This window comes from Pan paniscus, chromosome 1, assembly GCF_029289425.2.
Source record: "Pan paniscus chromosome 1, NHGRI_mPanPan1-v2.0_pri, whole genome shotgun sequence".
Taxonomy (NCBI): domain Eukaryota; kingdom Metazoa; phylum Chordata; class Mammalia; order Primates; family Hominidae; genus Pan; species Pan paniscus.
The window spans coordinates 206030719-206058699 of record NC_073249.2 but is presented as its reverse complement, the minus strand read 5'-3'; the positions used below and the strand labels follow the sequence as shown (position 1 = coordinate 206058699).

The 27981-nt window shown below is 39.6% G+C and overlaps 1 protein-coding gene across 41 annotated transcripts in view; it reads right to left on the bottom strand.

Moving 5' to 3' along the window:
• The window catches only part of EIF4G3 (eukaryotic translation initiation factor 4 gamma 3), a 368231-nt gene that overhangs the window by 260129 nt on the left and 80121 nt on the right, over positions 1 to 27981 (bottom strand). For 39 of the 41 annotated variants that reach the window (XM_063594267.1, XM_008967038.4, XM_034957340.3 and 36 more), the window contains one exon: positions 18324 to 18399. The exons of the other annotated variants lie outside the window; for them this stretch is intronic. Coding sequence is in view for 37 of the 39 variants with exons in the window: in XM_008967038.4 (XP_008965286.4) it covers positions 18324 to 18399 (76 nt within the window). In the remaining 2 variants the exon portion in view is untranslated. The remainder of the gene's footprint in view (positions 1 to 18323; positions 18400 to 27981) is intronic. 41 annotated transcript variants of the gene reach the window in all.

Genomic DNA, 27981 nt, shown 5'->3' with positions numbered 1-27981 from the left:
TTGTTCTAAATGTTTAAGTAGTACTTCATGGTGTAGATATAACTACATTCTTTTTAACTATTAATTTTTAAAAACTCCTTAATGAAAAGAACTATATAACCTACTAACATTTTAAGAGCCAAACATGTATGTGCAAACATAAAATAAAAAACAAACTACCTTCTTTTTGCTAAGTTTCAGATATGTCAATTAATATAAATTGGAACCACTCAAAAACTGAAGAGAGGGCAGTTTTAGAATATCAAAGGTAAACTGACATTCCATAAACATTCTTGACAGCACAATACTAATTCTTAACTAGTAATAATAGACTGAATCTTTTTATAAGTGTAAAAAGAAACTTCCAAAGAACTTGAAAGTGGGCTAATTGATATTGTTGTCTAGTAAGTTCATTTTATTCTATTTCATTCCATTTCTTTAGAGTAGGTACAACCGCTACCACCCCCTCATACCCTGCATACGATAGGTTCTTCAGTGCAAATGACTGATTTTCAACATTAGCTAATGCAATTCATAATCAGATATAAAGAATAAATTGAAAATTCACATTAGCTTTAGTAGCCAAAATAAATGATTGATCTAATATAAGAAACATGTTAGCCAGGTGGCATGGCTCGTGCCTGTAATCTCAAAACCTTGAAAGGCTAAGGCAGGAGGGTCATCTGAGGCCAGGAGTTCTAGACCAGCCTGGGCAACATAGTGAGATCCTGTCACTACAGAAAATGAAACAAAACAAAATTAGCCGGGCATGACGACATGCACCTGTAGTCCCAGCTACTTGGGAGGCTGAGGCAGGAAGATTGCTTGAGCCCAGGAGTTCAAAGTTAATTACAGTGAACTATGATCATGCTACCATGCTCCAGCCTGGACAACAGGGTAAGAACCTGTCTCCAAAAAACCAAAGAGAAACACATCTACTCTATGTAATCCTCCAGTGCAGTCCTGACACTCCACAGAAGGTTCCATAAATAAAAACTGTATCCACTACTACCATCTGCAAAAACTGGCATTTGAAAAGCACTTACACGGCCGGGCACGGTGGCTCACGCCTGTGATCCCAGCACTTTGGGAAGCCAAGGAAGGTGGATCACGAGGTCAGGCATTGAAGACCAGCTTGACCAAAATACAAAAATTAGCCAGGCATGGTGGTGCCAGCCTGTAATCCCAGCTACTCAGGAGGCTGAGGCAGGAGAATCGCTTGAATCCAGGAGGCGGAGGTCGCAGTGAGTCAAGATTGCGCCACTGCACTCCAGCCTAGGTGACAGAGCGAGGCTCCGTCTCAAAAAAAAGAGAGAGAGAGGAAAAAAAAAGAAGAAGAAAAGCACTTAAACAGCTACTTCCCAAATGCTATTTTCCCAAATAAGTTAAAGACAGAGAGAGAGAAGTAGCTTTTAAACATAAAGTGACAATAATCTACAACTACACCTAGGCAACACTATTAAAATTATATTATTTCTACAAACAACTTCCTATGGGATTATTAAAAATGAAACAATGGGTCTAATAATATGGCAACGGTTAAGTCAAAAGAGAAAATATATTTAACACATGGATAATTATACTACAAGTCTTTTATCCCTTAACTTCCTAAGTTTTGTCTCATGTACATCTAGTAGTTTATTAAAGGAGTTTACTTTTCTAAGGTAATAAAGTTGGACATTCCAAGATGACAAATATATAATAAGTATTGATGATAAATACTAAAGTTTGAAAAGCAACACCACTGGCTGGGTGCAGTGGCTCATGCCTGTAATCCCAACACTTTGGGAGGCCAAGGTACAAGGATTCCTCGAGCCCAGGAGTTTGAGGCCAGTGTGGGCAACACAGGGAGATCCCATGTCTATATAGAAAAAGACATTTAATTTTTTTATTTTATTTATTTATTTATTTATTTATTTTGAGATGGAGTCTCACTCTGTCGCCAAGGCTGGAGTGCAGTGGTGCTATCTCGGCTCACTGCAAGTGCTGCCTCCCAGGTTCACGCCATTCTCCTGCCTCAGCCTCCTGAGCAGCTGGGACTACAGGTACCTGCCACCACGCCCGGCTAATTTTTTGTATTTTAGTAGAGACGGGGTTTCACTGTGTTAGCCAGGATGGTCTCGATCTCCTGACCTCGTGATCCGCCCGCCTCGGTATCCCAAAGTGTTGGGATTACAGGCGTGAGCCACCACGCCCGGCCTTTAATATTTTTTAAAAATAAAAAAGCAACACTATTGAAATGAAAGTCATAAGCGTTTTATCTAACACCACACTAAGCTTGTTCAGATTTCATATCAAATAAACGGTATGAATAGTTTCTTCATTGTAGTTGTAAGAATAGAATACTTACTGATGGTGGCAGCAGCTGCTGGTACATATCTGAGTGATGACTGTGTATCAAGCTCTAGGAGGTTTAAATGGATTTGTCTCATTTAACCTTCTTAAGAACCTTTGGAGATCAGCACTATTATTATCTCCATTTTACTCATGAGGAAGGAAACTGAGGTGCAAGAAACTTACCCAATGACACACACAGCTGCTAGTGGAAGCGCCAGGATCTGAATTCATTTGGTCAGATTCCAGAGCCACTTAGCTGCTCTTAACATTCTGCTCCCCATGTAACCTATAAACTCCAATTCATCTGCTAATAAATATGAGTATTTTCATGATTTAAATATTATGTCATTCCCTTAGTAGAAACTCTTCAACAGCTCCTTCTATACATCAGATAAAACCCAAATACTTTATCAAAATCTTACAAAATTACATGACCTAGATTTTGTCAGCCTCTAGAAGGGCATTTTCAAATGCCCTTGCAGCTATTCACATTTAAATTAATGAAAATTAAATAAAATTTAAAATTCAGGTCCTTAATTGCATTAACCACGTTTCAAGTGCTCAAAAGGAAAAGCTCTACTGGACAGCATGGTTCTGAGCCACCAATCATCAGAAGGCTCCCACCTTAAGGCCTTGGAGCTCTGGAATATCTATTTGGAAGGTTTATGCTCTTCCTCCTCATCCATGAACAGCTGAATACATTTCATGGTTCAGGTATCACCTAAAATGGCATCTTCTCATAGGAACTGTAGGCCTCACAGCATGGACCCCTCTAAGTCTCCCTGGGCACACGCCACATGCAGATTTCAGTGCTTTCCCAACCTTCTTGGTATAAAGGTCGACAATTCTATTACCAAGGGCTCATGACAGCCTAGTTTTGTTAGAGGCTGTATTGTAGGGAAGTCTGTGATGGTATTGTCACATGCTGGATCATTCTGAGTGCCTGCAGACAACGTCCCTGGAAGAGATATTTTTATTTTTTAATGGAGACAGGTTTTCACTTTGTTGTCCAGGCTGGAGTGCAGTGGTGTGATAATGGCTCACTGCAGCCTCGACCTCTGAGGCTCAAATGATCCTTCCATCTTCTCTCATATCTTAACAGAAATGATCAGTTTTAAATCTTGTTTCTCTATTTCTAAACACTACAATTTTCATTATTTTTTACTTTCATATGTTTTTCTACCACCATCTAGTAGAGTATCATAGATGGTATTGAACAAATACTGGCTAGATGAATAAATATTAATAATATTAACCAATCTTAATAATTTTGCCTAATGTTTGAGAAAATCTAGATTCAAGTTTCTCAACAGTGACACTACTGCCATTAGGGCCAGGATAATTCTTTATCATGAGATTGTTGCATGCACTTGGATGTTTAGATACTTACCTGGCCTCTACCCACTAAATGACAGCAGCATCCTCTGTCCATCTCCTCAACCCTCACAAGCTGTGGCAGTCAAAAACATCTCCACAGATAACTAAATATCTCTAGGGGTAAACTCACCTCCAGTTGAGAACAACTGACTTAGGTATTTCCAAATGACTGGCAAATTCTAAGCTAAACATTAAAAGAATGCCTAACATTATGAAAATATCTAAATGTTATCATCTTGTATTTAAATTTATCAAATACAAAAATCTGGATTTCCAACTATGGTCAGTTATCATTCATAAATGCTACTGGAGAAAATATAATAATAATTTATATACATAAATCTTCTTACAACCAAATCCTTTCTGTCTTAACAATCAAGAAAATTTCATTACTTTTCCATACCAAATAATTCAAATGCATTAAACAGGAAAAAAAGATTAAATGGCTAAGAAGAAAGTTCTTTAAAAATTCCTAATTATTATGTTCCTACAGAATTAGGAAGATCATAACTGCTGTGTAATAACTTGGAAAAATATTTCCAATACAATGTTGTATTAAAAAAGAAAACTAATCCAGGTACACTGGCTCATGCCTTTAATCCCAGGACTTGGAGAGGCCAAGCGAGGTGAGAGAATCGCTTGAGCCCAGGAGTTCAAGACCAGCCTGGGAAACACAGCAAGACCCTGCCTCTACAAAAAGTAAAGTATTCGCCAGGGGTGGCTACCGTAAGTGAAAAGATGATAATCACAATCATGAAAACATGGAAAAGTATAAAACTCACTGATAGATCAGATACACAAAAAAGAAAGAAAAAAGAATCGAATCTTATCACTACAGAAAACCAACAAACTGAAATAATAAACAAGGAGAGGGAAAAAAGGAACAAAGGATATACAAAACAACAAGAAAACAATTAACAAAATGATAGGAATTAGTACTTATCTATCAATAATAACCATGAATGGAAATGAATTAAATTTCCCAATTAAAAAATACAGACTGGCTGGATTAAAAAACATTACACAACTATATGTTGCCTATAGGAAATTCCCCATAAAGACACACATAGGGCCGGGCAGGGTGGCTCATGTCTGTAATCCCAGCACTTTGGAAGGCCAAGGTGGGCAGATCACCTGAGGCCAGGAGTTTGAGATCAGGCTGGCCAACATGGTGAAACCCCATCTCTACTAAAAATCCAAAAATTAGCCAGGCATGGTGGTGGGTGCCGGTAATCCCAGCTACTTGGGAGGTTCAGGCAGGAGAATCACTGGAACCCGGGAGGCAGAGGTTGCAGCAAGCCGAGATTATGCCATTGCACTTCAGCCTGGGCAACAGAGTGAGACTCCAACTCACAAAAAAAAAAAAAAAAAGACAGACATAGACTAAAAGTGAAGAGACAAAAAAAGTTACTCATCACAAACACAAACCAGGAGTAGTAGCTATACTACTCCTGCCTTATAAAACAGGTTATAAGTCAAAAACTGTAAAACAGACAGAAAAGGTATACCATATGATGATAAACGGATCAATTCAGCAAGAAAATATAACAATTATAAATACATATGCACGTAACAAAAGAGCCCCCAGACATATATAGCAAGTACTATTTGATCTAAAGGGTGAGATAGACTAAAATAAAATAATAGTTGGGGACTTGAACTATTATTCAACTTAAATATCCCACTCTCAGCATTGGACAGATGATCTAGAAAGAAAATCAATAACCAAACGTTGGATTTAAACTGCATTTTAAACGAAAGACACCTAACAGACATTTACAGAACATTTCATCCAACAGCTGCAGAATACACATTCTCTTCATCAGCACACGGGTTCTCCAAAATAGACCACTTAGGCCACAAAACAAGTCTCAGCAAATTTAAAAGAAATAAAATCATACCAAGTATCTTTTCTGACCGATATACAATGAAACTAGAAATCAGTAACAAAAAGATCTTTGGAAATAGATCTGTACAAATACATGGAAATTAGGCAATATCCTCCTGAATGAACAATGGATCAATGAAGAAATGAGGAAGAAAATTTTAAAATTTCCTGAAATAAATGACAGTAGAAACACAAAATACTAAAATCCATGGGACACAGCAAAAGCAGTAGTAAAAAGAAAGTTTATTGCAATAAACACCTACATCAAAAAAGCAGAAAGAAAAGCAAAAGCAAAGCAGCAGAAAAGCAAAAAAGCCAAGATATGCCCACTGCACTCCAGCCTGGGAGAGACAGCAAGATCCCATCTCAAAAAATAAAAATAAAAAATAAAAAAATAAACTAGAGACATGATACTACCTAACTTCAAAATATGCTGCACAGCTACAGTAACCAAAACAGCATGATACTGGACTAAAAACATAGACCAATGGAAGACAACAGAGAATCAAGAAACAAATCCATTTATTTACAGCCAATTCATTTTTTTAAAGGTGCCAAGAATATACACAGGAGAAAGGACAGTCTCCTCAATCAACAGTGCTGGGAAAACTGGATATCTACATGCAGAGAAATGAAACTAGATCCCTATCTCTAACCATATACCAAAATCAAACCAAAATGGATTAAACATTTAAATGTTAGGATCTGAAACCATGAAACGAATACAAGAAAACACCAAGGAAATGCTTCAGAACATTGGTCTGAAAAAAGATTTTTCTTTTGGGTAAAATCTAAAAAGAGAAAAAAGCAAAACTAGAGAAATGGGATTATATCCAATTAAAAAGTTTCTGCACATTTAAGGAAACAGTCAACAGAGTAAAGAGACAACTTACAGAACGGGAGAAAATATATGCAAACTATACATTTGACAATTGATTAACAGCCAAACTATATAAGAAACACAACTCAACAGCAAAAAGAAAAGAAGAAAAAAAATCCAATTTAAAAATGGGCAGGCAGAGCCAGGCACAGTGGCTCACATCTGTAATCCCAGCACTCTGGGAGGTCAAGATAGGAGGACTGCTTGAGCCCAGGCATTCAAGACCATCCTGGGCAACATAGTGTGACCCCATAGCTACAAAAATAAATAAATAAATTGGCCTGGTGTGGAGGCAGCATGCTTGTAGTCCCAGCTACTCAGGAAGCTGAGGCAGGAGGATCACTCGAGCCCAGGATGTTGAGGCTGCAGTGAGTCAGGATTGCACCACTGTCCTCCAGCCTGGGCAACAGAGTGAGGCCCTGTCTAGAAAAAAAAAAAAAAAGAAAAAAAAGGACAAATGATCTAAACAGACATTTCTCAAAAGAAGATATACAAATGGCTGACAAGTATATGAAAAGTGCTCAATATCACTGATCATCAGGTAAACACAAACGAAAACCACAATGAGATTTCATCTCCCTCCAGTTAAAGTGGCTATTATTAAAAATACAAAAAAAAAAAAAAAACGGGCCGGGCGTGGTGGCTCACACCTGTAATCCCAGCACTTTGGGAGGCCAAGGTGGGCGGTTCACCTGAGGTTGGGAATTCGAGACCAGGCTGACCAACATGGAGAAACCCCATCTCTACGAAAAATACAAAATTAGCCAGGCGTGGTGGTGCATGCCTGTAATCCCAGATACTCAGGAGGCTGAGGCAGGAGAATCGCTTGAACCCAGGAGGCGGAGGTTGTGGTGAGCCAAGATCACATCATTGCACTCCAGCCAGGGCAACAATAGCAAAAACTCCGTCACAAAAAAAAAAAAAAAAAAAAAAAAGACACTGCCGAGAAAGCAGAGAAAGGAGAATGCTTGCACTGCTGCTGGGAACATAAGTTAGTAAGGCCACTAAGGAGAAGAGTATAAAGGTTCGTGAAAAAACTACAATAGATCTACCATATGATCCAGCAATCCCACTGCTGGGTACATATCCAAAAGAAAGGAAATCAGTGCATTAAAATTATAAGTGAATTCTACAGCATTTAGAATTTATAGCATTCATTTATTTATTAATGAATTCAGTGCAGAGATAGCTGCCACCCATGTTTACCATAGCGCTATTCACAATAGCCAAGATGTGGATCAATGTAAGTATCCATCAACAGAATAATGGATAATATAAATGTGTCATATATACACAATGAAATATCACTCAACCACGTCCATTTGCAACAACAGAAATGGAAGAGGAGGTCATGATGTTACATGAAATAAGCCAAGCAAAGAAAGAAAAATATCATGTCTTTACTCCTATGTGGGAGTTAAAAAAAATTCATCTCATGTAGGTACAGAGTAGAATGATGGTTACCGGAGGCTGGGAAGCATGGAAGGGTGGTGAGACATATGAAGACTGGTTGGTTAATGAGTACAAACATACAGTTAAATAAAAGGAATAAGTTCTAGTGTTAGCAGAGTAGGGCAACTATAGTTAACATTCATTTGTTGTATATTTCAAAATAGCTAGAAGATTTCAAATGTTTCTAACACAAAAGATAAATATTTGAGGTGATAAATATCCTAATTACCCAGATTTGACCACCACACATTACTTGCATGCATCAAAATAACACACGTAGCTGGGCACAGTGGCTCATGCCTGTAATCCCAACACTTTGGGAGGCCAAAGCAGGTGGATCACTTGAGGTCAGGAGTTCGAGACCAGCCTGGCCGATATGGTGAAACCCCGTCTCTACTAAAAATACAAAAATTCGCCGGGTACAGTGGCGTGCACCGGTAGTCCCAGCTACTATGGAGGCTGAGGCAGGAGAATCGCTTGAACCCAGCAGGAGGAGGCTGCAGTAAGCTGAGATCATGCCATTGCACTCCAACCTGGGCAACGCAGTGAGACTCCGTCTCAAAGAAATAAATAAAATAGCACATGTATCCCACAAATAATTATTAAGTATCAATTTTTAAAAGCAGAGATGTAAAGATAAATGATTCTTCTAAAAAAAGTATAAATAAATCTTTAGTTTAAATGATATATTTGCCATCTGTGCTAGATGATAGGACAATCAAACAGATTTACATCTGGCTGGACACCATTGCCTAAAGAATATTGATCAACCCAAGCTAAACTTTTGTCTCTGGCGAGGTATCTCCACTGAAATCCTAGCCTACTCAATAGTGACCTGGCAAATATTCAACAGTGGCCTGGCAAAAGAAATAAAAGCATGGTTCTCTAATTAGATTGAACAAAGCTTTAGGGTAAAAGAATCAAGATTTTATAAAATATAAAATGGCTAAATGTATCATGAGGCCAGGAGCAGTGGCTCACACCTATAATCCCAACACTTTAGGAGGCTCAGGCAGGAAAATTGCTTGAGTTCAGGAGTTCAAGACCAGCCTGGGCAACATAGTGAGACCTTGTCTCTACAGGAAAAAAAAAAAAAAAAATGCTTTTTAATTAGCCAGGAGTCATGATGTACATCTGTAGTCCTGGCTACTTGGGAGGCTAAGGCAAGAGGATCTCTTGAGCCTAAAAGGTTGAGGCTGCAGCGAGCCATGACTGAGCTACTACACTCCAGCCTGGATGACACAGTAAGACCCTGTCTCAAAAGAAAAAAAAAAAACTCATGAAATTTTATGGCATAGCTGGGCATGGTGGCTCATGCCTGTAATCCCAGCACTTTGGAAGGCTGAGGCGGGAGAATTGCTTGAGCTCTGACATTAGAGACCAGCCTGGGCAACACAACAAGATCTCATCTCTACAAAAATTTTAAAAATTAGCCAGGCATGGCCCGGGTGTGGTGGCTCACTCCTGTAATCCCAGCACTTTGGGAGGCCAAGGCAGGTGGATCACCTGAGGTCAGGAGTTCGAGACCAGCCTGGCCAACATGGTGAACCCCGTCACTACCAAAAATATAAAAACTAGCCAGGCGTGGTAGTGGGTGCCTGTAATCCCAGCTACTCGGGAGGCCGAGGCAAGAGAATTCCTTGAACCCAGGAAACAAAGGTTGCAGTGAGCCAACACGGTGCCACTGCAGTCTAGCCTCGGTGACAGAGTAAGACTCCATCTAAAAAAAAAAAAAAAAATTAGCCAGGCATGGTGATGCATGCCTGTAGTCCTAGCTACTTGGAAAGCTAAGGGAGGAGGGATAGCCTGAGCCCAGGAGTTTAAGGCTGCAGTGAGACATGATCGTGCAACTGCACTCCACCATGGGCAACAGAGAGAGACACTGTCTCAACAAAAAAAAAAAGAGAGAGAGAAAGAAGCAAATAAATTTTATGGCATTGAAGAGGAATTATCTGTAGTCAGCTAAAATCATGCCACTGTACTCCAGCCTGTGCAAGAGGGGAGGACCCCGTCTCAAAAAAAAGAAAAAAAAAGAGCTATTTATTAAGAAGTAATTTAAATAATTTATAGGAATTTCTTTCTTCATTTATTTTTTTTGGAGGGACAGGGTCTCACTCTGTTGCCCAGGCTCGAGTGCAATGGCGCCATCTCAGCTCACCGCAACCTCTGCCTCCCGGGTTCAAGCAATTCTCCTGCCTCAGCCTCCTGAGTAGCTGGGATTACAGGTGTGCGCCACCATGCCCGGCTAATTTTTGTATTTTTAGTAGAGATAGGGTTTCACCATGTTGGTCAGGCTGATCTCAAACTCCTGACTTCGTGATCTGCCCACCTCAGCCTCCCAAAGTGCTGGGATTACAGGCATAAGCCACCGGGCCCAGCCGTGAATTTTTCATAAGTAGTTACTAAGATAACCCTTCCAACCTCACAGAATATAAATTTCTCCTTCTTTTAGTAATGTCATTATTTTATTATTAAGTTCATCTCTGCAATTATATTAAAAATACTAGCCTGATAGTCATAAAATCTAATTTCTCTAAGTAAAATATATACGACAAAATTATAGAACATAGTAAAATTCCACAGTTTATACTGCAGAGGCAGGCCAATATAAGAAAGTTATCAATTAATATTTCAAATTAACCTATGTTTCTTTAGTTTTGACATTTTCCCTCCCCCATTTAACATATGCAGCTCTCACTAGACCTTTTAAAAATATGTACTTGGGCTGGGCGTGGTGGCTCACGCCTGTAATCCCAGCACTTCGGGAGGCCGAGGCGGGTGGATCTCGACGTCAAGAGATCAAGACCATCATGGCCAACATGGTGAAACCCTGTCTCTACTAAAAATACAAAAAATTAGCTGGGCATGGTTGGTGCACACCTGTAGTCCCAGCTACTCGGGAGGCTGAGGCAGGAGAATCACTTGAACCTGGGAGGCGGAGGTTGCAGTGAGCCAAGATCGCACCACTGCACTCCAGCCTGGGCGACAGAGTGAGACTCCATCTCTATATATATATATATATATATATATATGTGTGTGCTTGATTCTTTTTTTGTTCATATGATCAATCACTCAATCATGGCTAATAAGGAATAATGACATAAGCTTCTCTCTCATATCTGATAAATGTTCCCAGGGCAAACTTACATAAACCAGGTTAAAATAAACAAACACAAAATAACTAGACTAAATGTAACATGAACACATTCCAGAAGATGAGTCCAATTTTTTTTTTTTTTTTTTTTGAAACAGAGCCTTGCTCTATTGCCCAAGCTGGAGTGCAGTGGTGCATCTCGGTTCATTGCAACCCCTGACTCCCGGGTTCAAGCAATTCTCATGTCTCAGCCTCCCAAGCAGCTGGGATTACTGGCTCACGCCACCATGCCCAGCTAATTTTTTGTATTTTTAGTAGAGGTGGTGTTTCGCCATGTTGGCCAAGCTGGTCTCGAACTCCTGACCTCAAGTGATCTACCCGCCTCAGCCTCTCAAAGTGCTGGGATCACAGGAGTGAGCCAACCACACACAGCCCCAACTTTTTTTTCTTAATTTTTTAAAAATACCGAGACACGGTCTCACCATGTTGCCCAGGCTGGTCTCAAAGTCCTGAGCTCAAGCAATCTTCCCACCACCTTGGCCTCCCAAAGTACTGGGATGACAAGTGTGAGCCACCGTGCCTGGCCAAGTCCGACTTTTAATGCTTCTTTGATTATCAGCAAATCCCTACTATGTAAAATGATGGACGTTAGTGTAAAAAGCCTGCATACCAGATACAAAAAAGCATAATCTTTGTGTAATTTTGAGACTGGCCAGGAGCCTTTCAAGGAATTTAACCAACTCAGTGAAAGTGACATATGGACACCATATGCTAAGGCAGTAGGAGGTGAACTGAGGGTTAACTTTTACTTCATGACATAATCCCAGCACATTCGGAGGCCAAGGCGGGTGGATCACTTGACATCAGGAGTTCAAGACCAGCCCAGCCAACATGGCGAAACTCCTTCTCTACTAAAAAATACAAAAATCAGTCAGGTGTGGTGGCACGTGCCTGTAATACCAGTTACTCAGGAGGCTAAGGCAGAAGAATCACTTGAACCCAGGAGATGGAGGTTGCAGTGAGCCAAGAATGCATCACTGCACTTCAGCCTGGGTGACAGAGGAAGGTTCCACCTCAAAACAAACAAAAAAGGGGAAACCGGCAGGATGCAGCAGCTCACACCATAATCCCAGCACTTTGAGTGGCTGAGGTGAGAAGATAAATTGAAGCCAGGAGTTTGAGACCAGCCTGGGCAACATAGCAAGGCTCTGTCTCTGTTAAAAAGTTTAAAAAATTAGCTGGGCACGGTGGCTTGTGCCTGTAATCCTAGTTACTCAGCTATTTAGGAAGCTGATGTAGGAGGTTCACTTGAACTCAGGAGTTCAAGGCTTCGATGAGCTGTAATTATGCCACTACACTCTGACCTAGACGACAGAGTGAGACTCTGTTAAATAAATAAATAAATAAAAAGTGGAGACTATCACACTTTAACTTTTAGCTGCCTAAAAATCTTTCTTCCAGAATAGGCATAAAACATAATATATACACAAACACATTTTTTTTTTGGAGACAACGGTTTCACTCTGTCGCCCAGGCTGGTCTCAAGTTCCTGGGCTCGAGCAGTCCTCCCTCCTGGGCATGCCAAAGTGCTAGGATTACAGGCGTCAGCCACCACACCCAGCCACACACACACTTTTTTTTTTTTTTTTTTTTCTAATAGAGACAGGGTTTCACCATGTTGCCCAGACTGGTTTCAAACTCCTGAGCTCAAGTGATCCACCCACCTCAGCCTCCCAAAGTGCTAGGATTACACGTGTGAGCCACCATGCCTGGTCTCGATTTTTTAAAACTGATCAAAGGACTACAAATATGACAGTAGTTTTAAATAGTAAAAATCAAATTAGATCAAACTATAAAAATACATTCAAAAGCTTAGATTCAAATATTTCATGTAAACTGCATGACAGGCAGTGTGCTGTTGCTCACAGGATTTGGATGATCTATTCTCCAAAGTAATAAAATTACAGAATTACATGTCCTCATTTATGAGGTTTTATAACTCAGGTTTTTTCAACAAAATACTCGTTCCTCATTCAGTATTCATCTCCACAAACAGGACCACTCAGTTGCCCAAACCAAGATCTACGGCACCACCTTTACTCTTTTCTCTCACATCCCACATCCAAGACATCAACATATTCTACTGACTTTACTTCTCCTTACTCCCATTTCAATCACCACCACATGTCCACATCACACAGTCTATTCTCCATACAGCAGCCACATTGACCTTTTAAAAGTAAATTCACACCTACTCCTCTTAATCCTCCACTGGCTTTCTATTATATCTAGATTAAAATCCAAAATCTTTACTATGGTCTGTAATGTCCATGTATTAGTCCATTCTCACACTGCTATAGAACTACCTGAGACTGTGTAATTTAAAAAAAAAGAAAAAGAAAAAAAAAAGAGGTTTAACAGACTCACAGTTCCACATGGCTGGGGAGGCCCCAAGAAACTTACAAGAATGATAGAAAACGAAGAGGAAGCAAGGCACGTCTTACATGATGGCAGGAGAGAGAGAGAGAGAGCAAGGGGAGAAGTGCCACACCTTTGAACCATCAGATCTCATGAAAAATCATTCACTATCACAAGAACAGCATGGGGAAAATCTGCCCCCATGATCCAATCACCTCCCACCAGGTCCCTCCCCTGACTTGTTGGGGATTACAATTTGACATGAGATTTGAGTAAGGACACAAAGCCAAACCATACCAGTCCACATAATCTGATGTCTCAAATCCAACCTCCCTCCATTCCAGCCACACTGGCTTTCTTCCATTTCTAAGACTACATTGAGCTCACTCCTATCTCTGGGCCTCTGCACTGATGTTCCTTCTACCACAAATGCTTTTTTTTTCCTAGAAATCTTCAGTTTCAGCTTAATTGCCACCTTTTCAGAGAGACTTTCCCTGAGAGAATTAGTTAAGGTAGAATGGCCAGTCATTCTCTATCCCTTTATCCTGCTTTATTCTCATCAAGTTACTTACTAAAACCCAATAGTATACTGTATATATATTTGTTTGCTGTCTTCTTATCCCATAAAGATGTAATATCCATGAGGGCTGAGGGTCTGTGTTGCTCCATTACCATATCCTGAACACCTAGACCACTGCATGACACACAGTAAAAGCTTAAGCTTAAGTATTCAATGCTGAGTGATTAAATTCTTATAATAAACAATATATAACCATTTATTATTTAAGAAATGTTATCTAAGGAATGGCATACAAAAAGCTGATATGAGATAAAGGGACAGAATAAAGCATAGGGTCTAAAAAAAAGACAAGAAAGACAAACTACACTCCAAAAATGGTTATAGTATTTGCCTCCATAAATCACTCAGGATTACTAGAAGTTTTCATTTTCTTTTACTTATCTTAATTTAAAAATAATAATTAAATGGTGAAAGTATACTTAAGTAATTAGAAAACATTATCGTATTTTAAGAGGGATTCTGACAATGATGCTGTTCTTTTGCATAGCACTTTTTGAAAAAACTATAAAAAACTAAGACCTAGAGAAAGGTTGTGCCAGAAAAAAATATTTTAAGTTTTCTTTTTTTCTTAAGACACAGGGTTTTTGCTCTACTGTCCAGGCTGGAATTCAGAGGCGCAATCATGTATCACACTGCAGCCTCGACCTCCTGGGCTCAAGTGATTCTCCTGCCTCGGTCTCCCAACTAAAATTACAGGCTCGCACCACCATGCCTGGCTAGTTTTTTTTATTTTTTGTTGAGATGGGGTCTCATTATGTTGCACAGGCTGGTATCAAACTACTGGGTTCAAGCAATCTTCCCGCCTTGGCCTCCCCAAGTGCTGAGATTACAGGTAGGAGACAGCACAATCAGCCAAAGGTTATTTTTCTTTTCTTTTGAGACAGTCTCACTCTGGCGCCAGGCTGGAGTGGCGCGACCTTGGCTCACTGCAACCTCTGCCTCCCGGATTTAAGCAATTCTCCTGCCTCAGTCTCCCGAATAGCTGGGACTACAGGTTCACGCCACCACACCCGGCTAATTTTTGTATTTTTAGTAGAGATGGGGTTTCACCATGTTGGCCAGGATGGTCTCAATCTCCTGACCTTGTGATCCGTCTGCCTTGGTCTCCCAAAGTGCTGGGATTACAGGAGTAAGCCATCGCGCCCGGCCCAAAGTTTATTTTTCAAAGTGTTATTCAAAATGTTATTTTTCAATGAACTGACGGTTCCTAATGATTAGGGTGACCAGATAATTTATAACAGAAACTGGGTCAATTCTAAGAGTGAATGGGGCTGCAGAAATAATTAATTGATCTACAATAGGTGTTACTGAGCCTTCAGACAGACCAAGAAAAATATCCATTACCTACATGATACTCTTTTTTTTTTTTTTTTTTTTGAGGGTCTCACTCTGTCACCCAGGTTGGAGGATAGAGGTTTGATCAAAGCTCACTGCAGCCTTTAACTCCTGGCCTCAAGTGATCCTCTTGCCTCAGCCTCTAAAGTACATGGGACTACAGGCACATGCCACCATGCCTGGTTAATTTGCAAATATACAAAGATCAGCTTAAAACCCCCCCAACCAACCTACATACTCTTTATTTCACTTCATATTATGTCATAGTGAACTGATTACTGGCCATTCCATTAACCACGCCTCTGGATCTTCACTTCCTAGAAGGCTTTGCCTTCCCTTCTCTACCTACAGAAGTCTTGCATCTTCTGCTTTAAGTGTCACTTTCTCAATGAAGTCACCTCTTCCTTTCGCATGCAATTAACATGTTCCTGTCTCTAATCAAAGGTTCTTAATCTGGAGCTTAGAAATGGCCTGATGAGGTGGGGCGCAGTGTCTCACACCTGTAATCCCAGCATATTGGAAGGTCAAGGTGGGCGGATCACTTGAGGTCAGGAGTTCAAGACCAGCCTGGCCAATATGGTAAAACCCCATCTTTACTAAAAATACAAAAATTAGCCAGGTGTGGTGATGTGCACCTGTAATCCCAGCTACTCAGGAGGCTGAGGCAGGAGAATCACTTGAACCAGGAGGCAGAGGTTGTAGTGAGCCAAGATCGAGCCACGGCACTCCAGCCTGGGCAACAGAGTGAGATTCCTTCTCAAAAAAAAAAAAAAGAAAAAGAAAAAAAGAAATGGCCTGATGGACATCTGGGAAACTCTGAAATTATATGTAAACACTGTGTATATGTGCCTCTTGAAAGAGAGAGCATTACAACTATTTTCAGATTCTAAAAGAGATTCACAACCCAAAATAATAGTAATCACTTCTCTATCATATCACTTTATATTAGAATTATTTATTTTCTTATCTCCCTCAGTAGACTATGAGTCCTTTTAAGGTATCCTATCTATATCCACAGGAATAAATGGTATGTTGAGCCGAAATATTTAAAAGATAGGTTTCACTCCCTAATTCCCCTAAATTACCTTAGGTTCACTGTAAAACACCTAAAATTTACTTCTAATATTATTAGCTTCATCCTCTAACTTTTACATTTTCTTTCATATGGCTGGGCATGGTGGCTCACGCCTGTAATCCCAGCACTTTGGTAGGCCAAGGTGGGTGGATCACTTGAGCCCAGGAATTTGAAACCAGCCTGCTCAACCAAGTAAGAATCCTCAAAATAATTATTTTCCCTTCATTTATGAATTTGAATCATCTAATATAAAAAATTAAATGGGCTGGGCATAATGGCTCATGTCTATAATCCCAGCACTTTGGGAGGTGGAGGCAGGAGGACTGCTTGAGCTCGGGAGTCTGACCAACCTGAGCAACATCATAAAACCTTGCCTCTACCAAAAATTTTTTTTTTTTTTTTGACACGGAGTCTCGCTCTGTCGCCCAGGCTGGAGTGCAGTGGCGCGATCTCGGCTCACTGCAAGCTCTGCCTCCCGGGTTCATGCCATTCTCCTGCCTCAGCCTCCCGAGTATCTATCTGGGACTACAGGCACCCGCCACCATGCCCGGCTAATTTTTTGTATTTTTAGTAGAGACGGGGTTTCACTGTGTTAGCCAGGATGGTCTCGATCTCCTGACCTCGTGATCCACCTGCCTCGGCCTCCCAAAGTGCTGGGATTACAGGCATGAGCCACCGTGCCCAGCCAAAAAAATTTTTTAATTAGCATGCACAGTAGCATGTGACTGTAGTCCCAATTACTTGGGAGGCTGAGGCAGGAGGATAACTTGAGGCCAGGAGTTCAAGGCTGCAGTAATCCATAATCATGCCACTGCACTCCTGCCTGGGTGACAGAGTGAGACCCGATCTCTTAAAAATGAAAAAAAATTAAATTTCCTTCTGTTAAAAACAGTGTTCATGGCCAGGCACAGTGGCTCAGGCCTGTAATCCCAGCACTTCGAGGGGCTGAGGCGGTGGATCACTTGAGGTCAGGAGTTCGAAACCAACCAACATGGTGAAACTCTGTCTCTACTAAAAGAACAAAATTAGCAGGGCATGGTGGCACACGCCTATAATCCCAGCTACTTGGGAGGCTGAGGCAGGAGAATCACTTGAACCGGGAAGGCGGAGGTTGCAGTGAGCTGAGATCACACCGTTACATTCCAGCCTGGCAACAAGAGCAAAACTCCATCTCAGAATTTAAAAAAAAAAGTGTTCACTCTTCTAAACCTTCAGCATTTTGAAAATATGTAATCAAGGAGAATAAAAAGTAAAACTTAAAAAATTTAAAGTATAGAAAATGTAAAACTGATAAAATTTTTAAGAAAAAAAATCCAGAAAGAAAATAAAACTCAAGAGTCCAAAAAGAATACAAAGCTGCCTATAATCCCAGCACGTTGGGAGGCCAAGGCAGGTGGATCACCCGCGGTCAGGAGTTTGAGACCAGCCTGGCCACCACGGTGAAACCCCATCTGTACTAAAAATGCAAGAATTAGCCAGGTGTGGTGGCACGTGCCTGTAGTCCCAGCTACTCACGAGGCTGAGGAGGGAGAATTGCTTGAACCCAGGAGGCAGAGGTTGCAATGAGCCAAGATCACACCACTGCACTCCAGCCTGGGTGACACAGTGAAACTCTGTCTCAAAATAAAAAAATAATAATAATAAATAATAATAATAATAATAAGGCCAGAGGTTAATATTTACAGAAAGGAAAAATAAGACAGGTCTCTCTATCTTAACACAGCATTTGTTTCACTCCATTTCTTAGATTAAGATGATATGGAAAGGGCCTATCATTCTATTCAGAATTTTATTGAACTTTTTGCCAAAAATTCGTCATGTGTCAATCAAACAAACACTGCCTATAATTAATACCAAGGATTCACACACAAAAGCACACATACAATTTGACAACCTTCAGACACTCACCGTGCTATAGACTGCTGAGACAGCGGGAGTGAAGATTCGATCCTCAAGAGGTTGTTGCACAGGTCCTCTAGGAATTCTAGAAGAGCGAGTTAAGGATAAGAGGATTCAAAAATGGATGCTTAATAGTTAGAGAAAATTGCAACCACAAAATTCCACCAACGACCTAAGCATTTTCACCCAATTAGTGAGTTATATACTTCTCCACTAAAACTAAAAACCAAATGTCTCAAATGTCCTAAAATGACTAAATCAATCTCTTCAAAAGCCTTCCCATGATAAACATTCCATGGAATCTCAAAACAAACACAACTATACAATAAGTGTCCAAACTTTAGGCCCATGATGAGACTCTGCCACCTTTACTTTGCACTAAAAATAACTGGCTGGGCACAGTGGCTCAAGCCTATAATCCCAACACTTTTGGAGGTCAAACTGAGAGAATCACTTAAACCCCAGGAGTTCAAGACAAGCCTGGGCAACACAGCAAGACCTCATCTCTACTAAATTAGCCGAGTGTGGTTGCCAGCACCTGTAGTCTCCGGGAGGCTGAGGTGGTAGGATCACTTGAGCACAGGAGTTTAACAAGTTGCAATTAGCAAACCTCTCTACCAAAAAAAAAAAAAAAAAAAAGCCTAAATAAATCAGCATGAGACAGGAACTGCCAGAAATTTTCTACAGAATTTGAATTCAAAGAAATGACCCATGTAAAACTCTGTACACTACAACATACTTCCTTCCTAATTCTGCCTGCCATTGTGCTTATTACCAGTTCTCACCAAACTCTGTATCTCCAAGCATAAATCATTGGATGTTTCTTTCCCTCTGAGCTCAAGATACAGGCAAAACAGCTTTTCATAGTGCTACTTAAAATTCTAATTCAATAAATGAGCAGTGTAACATGCACGTACAATAATCCAGAACATGCTGATTTTTCATAACCCATGATTGAAATACAGTAGTACATCCACTTGATATTTCTGTATTTCAAATTGCTGTGATTTATATCATTAGGAAGTACAAGCAAAACTATTAGTAAGATTACATAGATGGTATGCAATACTGAATTAAGACTCTAAGTAGAAATATAAATGTAAAAAATTTCAAATTCTCCTTTCTTTTTTCTAGTAGAATAACAAAAGACAAATTTCAGAAATAAATATAATTTGATGGTTAAAGACTCTGATTATTAAAGTACTCCCTACATACATGCTACAACAAATGCCAACTAGGCAAATACACTTGCAAAGACTAAATTTCATCAGAGAAATCCAAGAATCCATGAGGATATTACGTGACATGTATTACTGATATGAATGTTTCCTACTTATGCAGAAAAGAGAGGACCAATACATTTTAAAGAACAAATGTTTATGAAACTTCATGAAGGATGAACTCTCTTCAAAATAAACCTTCTTGATCAATGGCAATCATGTCTGGCACTGCGGTTGTTTACAGTCAGTACCTCCTTAAAAGGTGGATTTGCACAAAGTAGAAAAGAAGAAGTGAAAATAAACAGAAATTGTCTTTCAGTCTGCCAAAGCACTAATGTTCCATTTATAATTCCCAGCTGAACGTTCCTAAACCTTGCCCCACTCCACTACAAGAAAAACTACTGCTCTAATGTTCAGCATAAGCAATATTCTTAAAGTGAAAGACTCAAGTTATCATTTCCTCATTGAAAGGAAGATCAAGGATACAAATGTCATCAAATAAATACTGATTTATAGGTAAAATAGGCAACTAATATCAGGAGATTAAAAAATAATGCAGGCCGGGCACGGTGGCTCACGCCTGTAATCCCAGCACTTTGGGAGGCCGAGGCGGGCGGATCACAAGGTCAGGAGATCGAGACCATCCTGGCTAACACGGTGAAACCCCGTCTCTACTAAAAATACAAAAAATTAGCCGGGCGTGGTAGCGGGCGCCTGTAGTCCCAGCTACTCGGGAGGCTGAGGCAGGAGAATGGCGTGAACCCAGGAGGCGGAGCTTGCAGTGAGCCGAGATCGCGCCACTGCACTCCAGCCTGGGCGACAGAGCGAGACTCCGTCTCAAAAAAAAAATAAAAAATAAAAATAAAAATAAAAAATAATGCAAAGGGTCTTTTTCTATATTATTTCTTATTTAGGCCAAGATGTCAATGTCAATTTATGCTTTCTCTACTTCTTATTTCTACATAGTTCTGAAATAAAAAAGGAAGTTAACTTCTATAATACATAAAATAATGGCAGAATTTCTAAACTATACTCTATTTCACAAAGATACCGAACAGGATTTCTCAAAACATGTACTGTTTAAAATACAGTTACTTTGGAAATAGCTATAGTCTTCTTTTTTTAATTTTTTATTTTTTGAGACAGAGTCTCGCTCTGTCACCCAGGTTGGAGTTCAGTGGCATAATCTCAGCTCACTGCAACCTCTGCCTTCCAGGTTCAAGCGATTCTCGTGACTCAGCCTCCTGTGACTCAGCCTCCCAAGTAGCTGGGACTATAGACATGCGCTACCACAGCCGGCTAATTTTTTGTATTTTTAGTAGAGATGGGGCTTTGCAATGTTGCCCAGGCTGGTCTCGAACTCCTGAGCTCAGGCAATCCACCCACCTCGGCCTCCCAAAGTGCTAGGATTACAGGCATAAGCCACCGCACCTGATCATAGCTACAGTCTTTTAACATTACTTCTGAACCACACGAATATGTTTTTCAAAAATTAAAAAAATCCAATTTAAACAAGCCAGCTCCAGCCTAGACCACAAGAGACCCTGCCTCTATTAAAAAAAAATTTTTTTTCCACGATATTGATTCTTCCTATCCATGAGCATGGAATGTTCTTCCATTTGTTTGTGTCCTCTTTTATTTCGTTGAGCAGTAGTTTGTAGTTCTCCTTGAAGAGGTCCTTCACATCCCTTGTAAGTTGGATTCCTAGGTATTTCATTCCCTTTGAAGCAATAGTGAATGGGAGTTTACTCATGATTTGGCTCTGTTTGTCTGTCATTGGTATATAAGAATGCTTGTGATTTTTGCACATTGATTTTGTATCCTGAGACTTTGCTGAAGTTGCTTATTAGTTTAAGGAGATTTTGGGCTGAGACGATGGGGTTTTCTAAACATACAATCACGTCATCTGCAAACAGGGACAATTTGACTTCCTCTTTTCCTAATTGAATACCCTTTATTTCTTTCTCCTGCCTGATTGCCCTGGCCAACTTCCAACACTATGTTGAATAGGAGTGGTGAGAGAGGGCATCCCTGTCTTGCGCCAGTTTTCAAAGGGAATGCTTCCAGTTTTTGCCCATTCAGTATGATATTGGCTGTGGGTTTGTCATAAATAGCTCTTATTATTTTGAGATACGTCCCATCAATACCTAATTTATTGAGAGTTTTTAGCATGAAGGGCTGTTGAATTTTGTCAAAGGCCTTTTCTGCATCTATTGAGATAATCATGTGGTTTTTGTCTTTGGTTCTGTTTACATGCTGGATTACATTTATTGATTTGTGTATGTTGAACCAGCCTTGCATCCCAGTGACGAAGCCCACTTGGTCATTGTGGATAAGCTTTTTGATGTGCTGCTGGATTCGGTTTGCCAGTATTTTATTGAGGATTTTTGCATCAATATTCATCAGGGATATTGGTCTAAAATTCTCTTTTTGTTGTTGTTGTCAGGCTTTGGTATCAGGATGATGCTGGCCTCATAAAATCAATATCGTGAAAATGGCCATATTGCCCAAGGTAATTTACAGATTCAATGCCATCCCCATCAGGCTACCAATAACTTTCTTCACAGAATTGGAAAAAACTACTTTAAAGTTCATCTGCAACCAAAAAAGGGCCCGCACTGCCAATACAATCCTAAGCCAGAAGAACAAAGCTGGAGGCATCACACTACCTGACTTCAAACTATACTACAAGGCTATAGTAACCAAAACAGCATGGTACTGGTACCAAAACAGAGAGATAGACCAACAGAACAGAACAGAGCCCTCAGAAATAATACCACACATCTACAACCATCTGATCTTTGACAAACCTGACAAAAACAAGAAATGGGGAAAAGATTCCCTATTTAATAAATGGTGCTGGGAAAACTGGCTAGCCATATGTAGAAAGCTGAAACTGGATCCCTTCCTTACACCTTATACAAAAATTAATTCAAGATGGATTAAAGACTTAAATGTTAGACCTAAAACCATAAAAACCTTAGAAGAAAACCTAGGCAATACCATTCAGGACACAGGCATGGGCAAGGACTTCATGTCTAAAACACCAAAAGCAATGGCAACAAAAGCCAAAATTGACAAATGGGATCTAATTAAACTAAAGAGCTTCTGTACAGCAAAAGAAACTACCATCAGAGTGAACAGGCAACCTACAGAATGGAAGAAAAATTTTGCAATCTACTCATCTGACAAAGGGCTAATATCCAGAATCTACAAAGAACTCAAACAAATTTACAAGAACAAAACAAACAACCCCATCACAAAGTGGGCAAAGGATATGAACAGACACTTCTCAAAAGAAGACATTTTTGCAGCCAACAGACACATGAAAAAATGCTCATCATCACTGGTCATCAGAGAAATGCAAATCAAAACCACTATGAGATACTATCTCACACCAGTTAGAATGGCGATCATTAAAAAGTCAGGAAACAACAGGTGCTGGAGAGGATGTGGAGAAATAGGAACACTTTTACACTGTTGGTGGGACTGTAAACTAGTTCAACCATTGTGGAAGACAGTGTGGTGATTCCTCAAGGATCTAGAACTAGAAATACCATTTGACCCAGGCATCCCATTACTGGGTATATACCCAAAGGATTATAAATCATGCTGCTATAAAGACACATGCACACATATGTTTACTGCGGCACAATTCACAACAGCAAAGACTTCAAACCAATCCAAATGTCCATCAATGACAGACTGGATTAAGAAAATGTGGCACATAATATACACCATGGAATACTATGCAGCCATAAAAAAGGATGAGTTCATGTCCTTTGTAGGGACATGGATGAAGCTGGAAACCATCATTCTCAGCAAACTATCACAAGGACAAAAAACCAAAAACCACATGTTCTCACTCATAGGTGGGAATTGAACAGTGAGAACACTTGGACACAGGAAGGGGAACATCACACACCAGGGCCTGTCATGGGGTGGGGGGAGGGGGGAGGGATAGCATTAGGAGACATACCTAATGTAAATGACGAGTTAATGGGTGCAGCACACCAACATGGCACATGTACACATATGTAACAAACCTGCACGTTGTGCACATGTACCCTAGAACTTAAAGTATAAAAAAAAAATTTTTTTTTTTTAAATAAAAAGCCATGATTTCCTTAGGAACACTTTTACACTGTTGGTGGGACTGTAAACTAGTTCAACCATTGTGGAAGACAGTGTGGCGATTCCTCAAGGATCTAGAACTAGAAATACCATTTGACCCAGCCACCCCATTACTGGGCATATACCCAAAGGATTATAGATCATGCTGCTATAAAGACACATGCACACATATGTTTATTGCAGCACAATTCACAATAGCAAAGACTTGGAACCAACCCAAATGCCCATCAATGATAGACTGGATTAAGAAAATGTGGCACATAATATACACCATGGAATACTATGCAGCCATAAAAAAGGATGAGTTCATGTCCTTTGTAGGGACATGGATGAAGACGGAAACCATCATTCTCAGAAAACTATCACAAAGACAGAAAACCAAACACCACATGTTCTCACTCATAGGTGGGAACTGAACAATGAGAACACTTGGACACAGGAAAGGGAACATCACACACCGGGGCCTGTCGTGAGGTGGGGGGAGGGGGGAGGGACAGCATTAGGAGATGTACCTAATGTAAACGACGAGTTAATGGGTGCAGCACACCAACATGGCACATGTATGCATATGTAAGAAACCTGCACGTTGTGCACATGTACCCTAGAACTTAAAGTATTATAATAATAATAATAATAATAATAATAATAATAATAATAATAAAAGCCAGGATTTCTTTTTGTAAATAGCCCCTACAAAAGAAAAAATAACCTATTTTTAAAAAGAGCCTGGCACAGTGGTGCATACCTGTAGTTCCAGCCACTAAGAAAGCTGTGATGACAGGATCCCTCAAGCCCAAATATTCACCTGGGCAATTCTTCCTTTGCTCTCCTTACCTTTTACCATTGAGATCTAAGGAAATAAAACTAACCAATTTTAAACTCTGTTTCAACTCAATTTAATGCTGGCTGTTAATTCAGGTCCAAAAACCCTATTGGAAAGCAAATACAGTGGTTATGTATATTACTTAACACCCCTAGCAGAATCTAGGCAGTACCCTTAATCAAACACATTAATATCTCTACAGCAAAATATATGAATATTCAAACTTCTACCCTTCTGTCCAGAAATTTACCAATGCAAGAAAAAGAATAAGTTTTCCAAGCTCTTGGAATTTTAGAATTGCAAGACTATACTATTCTTTATCATTGAATCTTTGCAATTAGTATCTCTGGAATGTACACAACTAGAAACCATTATATTAGATTTTGTTTTGTTTTAGAGTATAGTGTTGGGTTCACAGCTGACTGCAGCCTCAACCCTCTGGGCTCAAGTGATCTCACCTCACTCACCAGAGTAGCTGGGACTACAGGTGTGTACCATCGTGCCCAGATAATCTTTAAATTTTTTGGTAGAGATAGTGTCTCCCTATGTTGCCCAGGCTAGTCTCAAACTCCTGGGCTCAAGCAATCCTCTTGCCTCGGCCTCCCAAAGTGCTGGGATTACAGGCATGAGCCACTACACCTGACCTATATTAGATTTTTAACAAATCCAGAAACATTAGTCTGAAAGAGCTTAGCCAGAAAACCCCTTGTTCTGGCTCTGATTTTCTATTAACTCAGATACAAGTCAGCACATATTGCCAACTGATTTCCTAGTCATTTTTAAGTTTACCCAGAAACATATCCTGTAAGTTTAGAAACATACAAACAAAAAAAACAAAACAATATTGCCAGAGACTATGCAACAATGGCTGCTGACTACGCTGTTATTTCTACACAAGATAAAAATACACATACACATTTTCTGTGAGACAAAATGATATTCATATGCAAAAATGAATGATACACTCATAAAAGTTTCAAATGAAGTTTCTAATGCCCTCACATTTTTAGTTCTACAACAGACTAATATGCTTTAACAGTGTTTTCTAACGCCCAATTCAGATTCAAATACAATCAATCCATATGGCAAAGCAAAGGCAGAAGGCAACAAAGTAAGCCTCTCTCCTCAAAAATGCCCACCTTGCACAATAGCAAAAATATGGAATCAACCTAAGTGTCCATCAGAAGATGACTGCATAAAGAAGATGTAGTATATATACACAATGGAATACTATTCAACCATAAAAAAATGAGGTCATTCTTTTACAGCAACAGAGATGGAACTGGAAGCCATGATCTTATGTGAAACAACTCAGAAAGACAAATACCACATGTTCTCACTTACTGTTGAGATTTAAATAATGTACACACATGGAGGTAGAGTGTGGAATGTCAGAAAACAAAGACTCACAAGGAGTAGGGGGATGATGAGAAATTACTTAATGGGTACAACATATGTTTTTCAAGTGATGGACACATTGAAAACCCTGACTTCACCACTACAGCAGTATATCCATTGAACAAAATTACACTTGTCCCCCATAAATTTATACAATTTTTTAATTGCCCACTTTGAAGAAATATCAGTAACAAAAACAAGTTGAAGTTAACAATTCCAGTTGGGTCCTACATCTGAACCACTCAAATGGCCTTGATAATAACCAAAATAAAACATGCTGATATGCCAAATTTCTCTGGACATAGATGGGGATAATAATAGGTGAGCTACATACATTTGGCAGACTTTAAAAAGCTATCTTTTAAAGAATAACTGAATGCTACTCACATATGACGAAAGTCAAAGTTTGCTGGAAGTTATACTACTGGCTGAAAGTTTTTATGGGTATAACTATAAGATTTACAAAAATGTTAAGGCCTTGATTGACCTGAAATGCTAGAGCATTGTTAAAGTGTAATTTCAAAAAGTGAATGTAACTTTAATGTGCTAGAAGTTTCAGTGATGGAACTTAGGTTAAAAAATAATCATGATTAATCTTGAACATGAATGGTGGTTATGACTGCATGATGTGAATTTACTTAATGCCACAGAACTGTACACCGAAAAATGATTAAAATGGTAAATATTGTGTTATGTATACTTTACCACAAAAAATAAACTTTTAAAATAAATAGATAAAAGAACCATGACTATGGAATAGTCAGAGGAGATTCTTCTAAGTTTGGCTTTACTATTCTGTACAAATAGTGTGCAGATTCTATCAAGGATACACGATCTTTCCAATTTTGTATTTCCTTTCCGGAGTAAAAGGAGTGAGACTCTTTTCATCGAAAAAGGTGCTGTGTGCTAAGATGATGCAGCTAATGATCAGACTTGTACACAATGCAACCACTTTCAGTAGGTATCCCTAGGAAAAAGGACACGCAGTCATCCACAGCATCTTCAACTTGACATATCCTCTACCTCAGTATCTCAAACTGTTGTTTACAATCCAGATAGGAAGAAAGGAGTAACTCATGAATTTGAGGTATTGCTATATGTCACCTCAGGTAAAATAAAATGTCTGTTTTTTACGATAGGAAAAATGGAGTTTTTAACTTTGAAAAACCAAAAGGAAGGGGGTATTAGATAAAACATTCCAACATTAAAATTAACACTTGAAAACCAAGATAGTGTGGTACTGGCAAAAGGACATAAAAACAAATCAATGAACAGAATATAAAACCTGTAAGAAGGCCCACACAAATGTGGTGAATCGATTTTTCACAAAGGTGCAACGGCAATTAAGTGGAGAAATAGTCTTTTCAACAAATGGTGCTGGAACAACTGAAAAACCATATGCAAACCAATGACACTCTTTACCAACACCTCACCCTTTGTACAAAAATTAATTCAAAATGTGTGGATCTAGAGTAAAACAGAAAACTATGAATCTTTTAGAAGAAACAATAAGAGGAAACAACTGTTATCTTGGATTAGGCCAAGAGTTCCTAGATAATACATCAAAAGCATGATGTATTTAAAAAAAAAAATTGATATGACCAGGCACAGTGGCTCATGCCTGTAATCAAAGCACTTTGGGAGGACGAGGTGGGAGGATCACTTGAGTCCAGGAATTTGAGACCAGCTTGGGCAACATAGCAAGCAAGGCCTTGTCTCTACAAAATATTTTTTAAAAAGAAGAAAATTGATAAACTGAACATCATCAAAACTACAAACATTTCCACTGTGAAAGACATTGTTATAAAAACAAAGAGACAGGATACAGACTGTGGTAAATACTTTTAAAACTTACGTAAATAAGATAAAGGATTTGTATCTAGGATACATGAAGAAACTAGGCTGGGCCCAGTGGCTCATGCCCATAATCCCAACACTTTAGGAGGCTGAGGTGGGTGAACTGCTTGAGTCCAGGAGTTCAGGACTAGCCTGGGCAAGATGGCGAAACTGCATCTCTACTAAAAACACAAAAAATTAGGCAGGCATGTTAGAGCCTGTAATCCCAACAACTTGGGAGGTTGAGGTGGGAGAA